We start from the raw sequence: 9,362 nt of genomic DNA on the forward strand, positions 1-9,362 counted from the left end.
ATTTCTGGCAAACAGAGGCTAGGGACACCATTCCTGCCCATCCTGGCTAATACCTATCCTCCATTAATTTATCTAGTTCTTTTTTTGAACCCTGTTATGGTCTTGGTCTTCACAACATCCTCTGGCAAGGAGGTCCACAGGTTGACTTTGTGTTCAGTGTGAAGAATAATTCCTTTTGTTTGTTTTAAACCTGCTGCCTATTAATTTCATTTGGCGACCCCTAGTTCTTCTGTTATGATAAGTAGTAAACAACACTTCCTTATCTACTTTCTCTACACCAGTCATGATTTTATAGACCTCAATCATAACTCCCCTTAGCCATCTCTTTTCCAAGCTGAAAAGTCCCAGTCTTGTAGAATCCTAGAATATCAGAGTTGGAAGGGACCTCAGGAGATCATGTAGTCAAACCCCCTGCTCAAAAGCAGGACCAATCCCCAATTTTTGCCCCAGAATCCCTAAATGGCCCCCTCAAGGATTGAACTCACAACCCTGGGTTTAGCAGGCAAATGCTCAAACCACTGAGCTATCCCTGCCCCCATCTATATGTCTTATTAATCTCTCCTCATATGGAAGCCGTCCCATACCCCTAATAATTTTTGTTGCCCTTTTCTGAAACTTTTCCAATTCCAATATATCTTCTTTGAGATGGGGCGACCACATCTGCACACGGTATTCAATATGTGGGTGTGGATTGGATTTATATAGAGGCAACATGATATTTTCTGTCCTATTATCTATCCCTTTCTTAATTATTCCCAGCATTCTGTTTGCTTTTTTTGACTGCCGCTGCACAGTGAGTGGATGTTTTCAGAGAACTATCCACAATGACTCCAAGATCTCTTTCTTGAGTAGTAACAGCTAATTTAGACTCCATCATTTTATATTTATAGTTGGGATTATGCTTTCCAATGTGCATTACTTTGCATTTATCAACATGAAACTTCATCTGCCATTTTGTTGCCCAGTCACCCAGTTTTGAGAGATCCTTTTGTAGCTCTTCGCAGTCTGCCTTGGTCTTAACTGTCTTTAGTAATTTTGTATCATCTGCAAATTTTGCCACCTCACTGTTTACCCCTTTTCCCAGATAATTTATGAACATGTTGAATAGGACTGGTCCCAGAACAGACCCCTGGGGGACACCACTATTTACCTCTCTCCATTCTGAAAACTGACCATTTATACCTACCCTTTGTTTCCTATCTTTCAACCAGTTACCAATCCATGAGAGCACCTTCCCTCTGATTCCGTGGCAGCTGCGTAAGAGTCTTTGGTGAGGGACCTTGTCAAAGGCTTTCTGAAAATCTAAGTACACTATATCCACGGGATCCCCCTTGTCCACATGCTTGTTGACCCCCTCAAAGAATTCTAGTAGATTGGTGAGGCATGATTTCCCTTTACTAAAACCATGTTGACTCTTCTCAACAAATTATGTTCATCTATATGTCTGACAATATTGTTCTTAATTATAGTTTCAACCAGTTAGCCTGGTACTGAAGTCTGGCTTACAGGCCTGTAATTGCTGGGATCACCTCTGGAGCCCTTTTCAAAAATTCGTGTCATATTAGCTATCCTCCAGTTGTCTGGTACAGAAGCTGATTTAAATGATAGGTTACGGACTACAGTGAGTAGTTCTGCAATTTCACATTTGAGTTCCTTCAGAACTCTTGGGTGAATACCATCCTGTCCTGGTGACATATTGCAGTTTAATTTATCAATTTGTTCCAAAACCTCCTCTAATGATACCTCAATCTGGGACAGTTCCTCAGATCTGTCACCTAAAAAGAATGGCTAAGGTTTGGGAATCTCCCTCACATCCTCAGCTGTGAAGACTGATGCAAAGAATTCATTTAGTTTCTGTGCAATGTCCTTGTCATCCTTGAGTGCTCCTTTAGCACCTCAATTGTCCAGTGGCCTCACTGGTTGTTTAGCAGGCTTCCTGTTTCTGATGTACTTAAAATTGGTTTTGCTATTACTTTTTGAGTCTTTGGCTAACTGTTCCTCAAATTCTTTTTTGGCCTTCCTAATTGTATTTTTACACTTCATTTGCCAGTGTTTATGCTCCTTTCTATTTTTCTCACTAGGATTTAACTTCCACTTTTTAAAGGATGCCTTTTTACCTCTCACTGCTTCTTTTACTTTGTTGTTTAGCCCTGGTGGCTCTTTTTTCGTTCTCTTACTATGTTTTTTAATTTGGGGTACACACAGGGGTGAAAGTAACTTAAAGGACTTACAGAGGGCTGGGGTCCTGAGCAGCAGGGGGCGGGGCCTCAACCAGAAGAGGCGGGGACTTAAAATCCCCGGGTCCTTTAAATCGAGATTTAAAGGGTGCGGGGCTCCAGCTGTGGGAGAGGCGGCTGGGAGCCCTGGGCCCTTTAAATCACCACCAGAGCCCTATGGTAGCAGCAGCTGTGGCAGCAGCCAGGAGCCCCAGGGCTCTGGTGGTGATTTAAAGGGCCCGGGGCTCCCAGCATGATTCAGCCTAATATGTCATTTTGTTGTCAAGGCTAATACTGTTGAATGTAGACACTTCCAAAAGCTTTGTTCATGGCAGGTATTTTGTATGAGCTATTGTCCAAGGGAAATTTTCAGAACATCTCCAAAATGCTTTTAAAGCTTGGACAATATATGAGTGAATTATTTCAGCACAGGAATGATTATTCCTTTTTAGGAGAATATACCCAGTTAACTTTCCACACATCATGAGAATTTATGAAAGGGCGAGGTGGTGGATTATGTATTTAATATGTCTTCAGTCAGATGTCCTACTGTCCTACTTCAATAATATATAAAGTTTCCATTGCTGAGAAATCACTTGTGAGCTTTACATAGAATCTCAAGTTACAGATTTCAGGTGGTGAAAGAAGTAAAATAGCCATAAATAATTGAAAAGAACAAACTATGACATCTGGAACATAGAGGAAGAAATTTGACACCTTCAGGGAAGAAATTCTGCAGAAGAAGCCAACCAGTGAGGGGGTTCAAAGCGAGATTGGTCAACAGGGCATTAAGCAAGAACAATACAGCTACTGTCTGTTCTCTTTACAAGTCATAGAATTATGTTGGGCTAGCATGTGGGACTGATTTAGCACTGTTTCATAAGACCTTCCCAGTCATGATGACTTTATTCAGATTACATTCCCAGAAGAATCACACTGAACATTTACAAAAACTATGTTTTAGTTTACAAACTTTAAAGGGCAAAGTCTGATCTGACGTATCAGATACTTATCTGCATCTTTCGATTTAGAATCAATAGGAGTTTTACATTTTATCTCCCATGCACTGATCTGAAAATGTAAACTGTATTTACGCCATTTAAATAAAATTTTGATAGTTAAGGTTAGTATTTATCAGAAATAAAAACACACTTTACAAAGTACCCTGAATTCCTGATAGAGCTGATGATTCCAATTGACTTGTAATATTTTGAATTAAAAGATTATTTTGAAACTGTTCATATAACTGCATGTAGCTTATGGCTTAGATCTTGCCAACAAAATTACACAATAAGTTAACTGCTATTCAGATAAATTAACCTCCCTCCTTAGAGATCATAATGGTGGTAATAAAAGCTAGTTGTTTTCCAAAATTCAAAATTTTGTAATATTTCCATCAAAATTTAAAAGGGAAAAAATGAAAATGTCTGCAAAGATGACATCCCATTTCTGACCAGCTCTAGTAATTAAGTTATATTATTTATTTCTATTACTATAGTCTCTTGGATCAGGACCCATTGGCTAGGCACTGTACAAACAGAACAAAAAGATGGGTTCATGCCCCAACAAGCTGATGGCAAAGGCTTCTCCAGCTACCTTTGCCATCTCTTTTGAGATCCCCGAATTACAATTATACATAAGGATATAACTGACTTGGCATTTATGGTACAAGCATGATGATTACTTAAAGCTTCTACATAAAAATATTGCTCATTTCACCAATTAAAAAAAATTAGAAGAAAGTCGAAAAAGTAACTGCCTGCAACTTCCAGTAAATGATGGACATTTCATCATATTAGGCACTAGTTAAGTAATAGATAGTTAGATCTATAGAGAGACAATACAGACATTGACCAATTCAAACCAGGAGGCCTCGAGAAGAAATAAAGGAACAATAGAAGCAATGTTGGCATTCAACAAGCAAAGAATTGCCCAATTTGAATTTAGCCATGTTTCTGTAAATTATTTGCAATTTCCTCTTTGAGATAAGGCTTCCTATAAATATAGTCTTGTGAGACTCCATCAGACAGAACTCCATTTTTCCGGGGCTTTGCAATACAGCAGTGGTAAGTTTCATTCCATGTGGAAACTTCATATTTGTACCACTTTACCTTGTTGTGTATTCAATTTTTGTCATAGAACTAGTGATTTTTATGATGTAAAAACTTAAGCGGAAACAAAAACTTCTATATTTACAACTTATGTCCCAGCCTGGTGCTGTGATGGCAGAGGGCATTTCATTTTTCTGAATTGAAATCAGCACTTTGGTAACACTTTTGAATTGTGTGTGACCCTGAAGATCCATGTACCTGTTCCAAAGCAGATATAAGAGGAATTTACATTATGTCTGGAGTCTTTAAAATATTGCCCAGTTTTCTGACATATATTCTCCTTCTATTACAGCCTAAAGAAGTGAACCATGAAGTTCTATAACTGCATGTTGTTATTGTCCCTGGTACTATGTGTCAGTGCCCAGAACTGGTTCACTGATGCTGGATCATTCATAAGGGATGCTTATCGAGGTATGATTTTTACTAACTGCTTGTTCTTCCTCAAAACTGTCCTCAGCACAATGTAGATATAAAGCCAAGCCAAAGACAGGAGCTCTAAAACAATTTTTGATAAATTCTGGTGAATAAGAAATTTACACAGTTCGTCACAAAAAGTTACATTAAAATTTTTTTCTGATCCCTTAAAATGATGCAGTTTTAGGTCCCTCATTGGGAGTCCAAGCACAAGGCTGCCTGAACCAGAGCAAATCAGATGGCAGGTATGGGCCATAGACTGTACAAAGTCCTATGGATCATAATTAAACAGATATTTTCACCAGACAAGATTCACTTAACATTTAGCAAGATGTTTAACTGCAACCTGTGCACGCAGCTGACCATGTTCTGACTTTAACTGTTTCAATTTCCTGATGTGGATCTCAGAGGGGTCTAGTAAAATCTGAAGGCATATATATGCATTGATAACTAATGGATAACTTTTATTTCCTTCTCTAGAGGTGTCACCTTGTGGAAGCTTCAGTTAATAAAATAGCATAAATGGCTGCAAATCCCTGTACCTCTAAGGGGAGTCCTGAGTATCAAGGAGAGTTGGGCAATTTTTTTTTTTCAAATACCAAATACACCAAAAAATACATTTCACAGGGCACTGCAACTTTTTGCAAACTTGGGTCAAATTTGGCAAATAGTTTTGGCTGAAAAAAAAAACTTTAAAATTAATAATGTTCACAGTGTACTATTCTGACATTTTGCTGCAGAAATGTCTATTCAAATGAACCTGAACAATACTATTTCTGTTTTTCATTTTGATGAGAAAAACCATAACAAATTAGTTTTGGTTTGAAACTCAACAATCTTTTTTGGATTTCTCAGATCTTCCACTGAACCAAAAAATGAAGTATTTGCTCAATGGTATATAAGAGCCTCACTGCCTTCTCTAGAAGCACTATACTTGGAAGCCACAGTGGGGAAGTGAGAAGAATGGTGCTTCACTACTTCAGAGGAATGTGGGTGGAATAACCTCAAAGTTTTGTTTTAAAATTTCAGTGTCTCTATAATCCTTTCTCTCTTCTCTAGGCGCTGGGGATATGTGGGGTGCATACAGCGACATGCGGGAGGCGAATTATAAAAATTCAGATAAATATTTCCATGCTCGTGGGAATTATGATGCTACCCGAAGAGGGCCTGGCGGTAAATGGGCAGCAGAAGTTATAAGGTAATGGATTCCACTTGGATTATGAGTTAAAAGTCGGCAGAGAGCTATGCAATCAAATTACTATGAAGTACATTGTAATTCATAGCTAGTTATTGTCCTGTTTGAAGCGAGGACATTTTTATTTAACCTCTGAACTGGCTAAGTGTGAAGACTGTGCCCATTCTTGAGTTGTAAAGGAGGTTTCTGAGCTGACCTATTTAGATATATTCTCAGATCAGATCCCATTACTATGTGCAGAGAGGCCGATGTTTTCACCACAGGGCTTTTAAAATTTAAATAATTGCAGGACCTCACTTTAATCTAGAATTGGTACATATTGTCCTTGGTATTTCATCCAAGGAAACTACGATCATAGGTTCACGTGCAGTCCTCTAATGAGGATTGTTTTCAAATGTTGATTTTGAACATGATGACTATGATACAAAGGAGCTTATATCTTAGTGGAGGCAAATAATGGGAAAGCTTTTCAATTCACAACTACTGCAGTGATGCACTTCTGGGATGACTCCTGCTATTTAGAGACAGGCAAAGATTTGTGTCTGTGACAAGGTAAGTGAGCTGATATCTTTTATTGGAATAACTTCTGTTGGTGAGGTGTTTGTGCATGTCCTCAATTTTATGGAAAAGTAAGGATTAAACTATGGGGGATAAGTGTAAAGTAAATAATTTAGTTAATGATATTTAACTATAAACTGTCTAGGATAACCTTTGTTTCCTCTTTCCAGTGATGCCAGGGAAGGTTGGCAGGGTGGCATTAGCGGCAGAGGAGCCGAAGACACACGTCAAGACCAGGAGGCAAATGCATGGGGCAGAAGTGGAGGAGACCCAAACCGCTACAGACCAGAGGGCCTTCCCTCAAAATACTAACGCGGCCTGTAATACTTTACAATGGTTCTATTTTTCTCTTAGCTGTGCAAAACTACAATAAATCAAATCTTAAAATACTGAAGCTCTCAGTGAATGAACAAACATCCTCACCTACAACCACCCTAAGCCATATTAGCAATAATAAAAAACAATATCGGATACAAATCTTCATGATTCGGGGACAAAGGTAATCCTTCACTGCCCCAGATTTGGAAGAAACTTCCAGATTATTTAATGATTGTCCTTTACTTGATTTCTTGCATATTCCTGTGAAGCAGAAGGCACTGGCCACTGTCAGAGACAGGCTACTGGAATATTTTGATTCATTATGGTAATTCTCCTTTTTATTATTATCCCCATTTTACAGACAGGGATCTGAGAGATGTTAATTGACTTGCCTAACATCCCAGGGGAGTCTGTAGCAAAGCTAGGAATGGAGTCCAGTCCTCTAACCATAAGACCATCCTACCTGGCTAATTAGTTGGGGGCATAAAAACCACCCTACAAAGGTTTAGGTATCATGACAAAAACAAATTTGTGGGGCAGGTCAGGAGGAAAGTTAACATTTTAAATGAAAAGATGAAAACGCATTTTCCATGGTGCTGGGAGTCTAGTTCCACTTTAATAAGCAGTAATGGCACTTACGTTTTAAAAGTATATATTTATTGTTGTCAGGTGGGTAGAACCTCTGTTCAGTTTGAGATCAGAGTCATCACTGGATGAAACCAGTGTTTTCTGGCTGTGTGCTTTCCAGTGTTTGGATAGTTACCAGGCAGCTGACAGCAGTGTCATTAGGTTTCTGGTAGTGCATTTACCCCAACATCTTCACTTAACAACAAAGGAATCTTAAAAACTCAAAATCATGTCAGCCTTATATTCCTGAGGAAGAGCTCTGTGCAACTGGAAAGCTTGTCTCTCTCTCCAACACAAGTTGGTCCAATAATAAGCATTATTACCTCACCCATCTTGATAGCCAGGGAGCAATACAGCTGGAACAACACTGCAATTAACCTCTCATTCCACTCTTGAACAAAAGAGCAAACAAATGTGCAGCATGCAGTGGGGGTTTTTTAGAATGACTCTGGTCAAATAATTTTTTAGGCCTTTCCTCAATTTTTAGGGTAAAAGTGCGTAGTCAATAAGACTCAAACCTTACAATTTGTCGGTGCGAGGGGGCACTGTGGGGTGGCTGAGGCGCTGTCTGTCTGTGGGAGGCCGGGCTGCAGGGGGCGCTGTGGGGCGGCTGAGTCGCTGTCTGTCTGCGGGAGGCTGGGCTGCAGGGGGTGCTGTGGGGCGGGTGAGGCGCTGTCTGTCGGTGGGAGGCCGGGCTGCAGGGGGCGCTGTGGGGTGGCTGAGGCGCTGTCTGTCTGTGGGAGGCCGGGCTGAAGGGGGCGCTGTGGGGCGGCTGAGGCGCTGTCTGTCTGTGGGAGGCAGGGCTGCAGGGGGCGCTGTGGGGCGGCTGAGGCGCTGTCTGTCTGTGGGAGGCCGGGCTGAAGGGGGCGCTGTGGGGCGGCTGAGGTGCTGTCTGTCTGTGGGAGGCCGGGCTGCAGGGGGTGCTGTGGGGCGGCTGAGGCGCTGTCTGTCGGTGGGAGGCCGGGCTGCAGGGGGCGCTGTGGGGCGGCTGAGGCGCTGTCTGTCGGTGGGAGGCTGGGCTGCAGGGGGCGCTGTGGGGCGGCTGAGGCGCTGTCTGTCTGTGGGAGGCCGGGCTGCAGGGGGCGCTGTGGGGCGGCTGAGGCGCTGTCTGTCGGTGGGAGGCCGGGCTGCAGGGGGCGCTGTGGGGCAGGTGAGGCGCTGTCTGTCGGTGGGAGGCCGGGCTGCAGGGGACGCTGTGGGGCGGCTGAGGCGCTGTCTGTCTGTGGGAGGCCGGGCTGCAGGGGGCGCTGTGGGGCGGCTGAGGCGCTGTCTGTCTGTGGGAGGCCGGGCTGCGGGGGGCGCTGTGGGGCGGCTGAGGCGCTGTCTGTCGGTGGGAGGCCGGGGGACGCTGTGGGGCGGCTGAGGCGCTGTCTGTCGGTGGGAGGCCGGGCTGCAGGGGGCACTGTGGGGTGGCTGAGGCGCTGTCTGTCTGTGGGAGGCCGGGCTGCAGGGGGCGCTGTGGGGCGGCTGAGTCGCTGTCTGTCTGCGGGAGGCTGGGCTGCAGGGGGCGCTGTGGGGCGGGTGAGGCGCTGTCTGTCGGTGGGAGGCCGGGCTGCAGGGGGCGCTGTGGGGCGGCTGAGGCGCTGTCTGTCTGTGGGAGGCCGGGCTGAAGGGGGCGCTGTGGGGCGGCTGAGGCGCTGTCTGTCTGTGGGAGGCCGGGCTGCAGGGGGCGCTGTGGGGCGGCTGAGGCGCTGTCTGTCTGTGGGAGGCCGGGCTGAAGGGGGCGCTGTGGGGCGGCTGAGGCGCTGTCTGTCTGTGGGAGGCCGGGCTGCGGAGGGCGCTGTGGGGCGGCTGAGGCGCTGTCTGTCTGTGGGAGGCCGGGCTGCGGAGGGCGCTGTGGGGCGGCTGAGGCGCTGTCTGTCTGTGGGAGGCCGGGCTGCAGGGGGCGCTGTGGGGCGGCTGAGGCGCTGTCTGTCGGTGGGA

General features: G+C 44.2%; 1 protein-coding gene across 1 annotated transcript; it reads left to right on the forward strand.

Annotated features, from left to right (window-relative positions):
- Nucleotides 1-4,214: 4,214 nt before the first annotated feature.
- Nucleotides 4,215-6,856, forward strand: LOC311521429 (serum amyloid A-5 protein-like). Its single transcript, XM_084629763.1, has 4 exons — nt 4,215-4,282; nt 4,620-4,738; nt 5,801-5,939; nt 6,665-6,856. The coding sequence occupies exons 2-4, from the start codon at nt 4,636-4,638 to the stop codon at nt 6,804-6,806; spliced, it is 384 nt and encodes a 127-aa protein (XP_084485889.1). The 5' UTR covers nt 4,215-4,282; nt 4,620-4,635; the 3' UTR covers nt 6,807-6,856.
- Nucleotides 6,857-9,362: the final 2,506 nt, after the last annotated feature.

The sequence above is a fragment of the Lepidochelys olivacea genome, assembly GCF_965140295.1.
Source record: "Lepidochelys olivacea isolate rLepOli2 genome assembly, chromosome: 6".
Classification (NCBI taxonomy): domain Eukaryota; kingdom Metazoa; phylum Chordata; order Testudines; family Cheloniidae; genus Lepidochelys; species Lepidochelys olivacea.

Excerpts from the sequence above, each read along its gene's own strand:
- LOC311521429 (XM_084629763.1), top strand. The coding sequence starts at position 4,636 with ATGAAGTTCTATAACTGCATGTTGTTATTGTCCCTGGTACTATGTGTC. Across the intron at positions 4,739-5,800 it reads CATAAGGGATGCTTATCGAG|GCGCTGGGGATATGTGGGGT; the intron begins GTATGATTTTTA and ends TCTCTTCTCTAG. Across the intron at positions 5,940-6,664 it reads TGGGCAGCAGAAGTTATAAG|TGATGCCAGGGAAGGTTGGC; the intron begins GTAATGGATTCC and ends TCCTCTTTCCAG.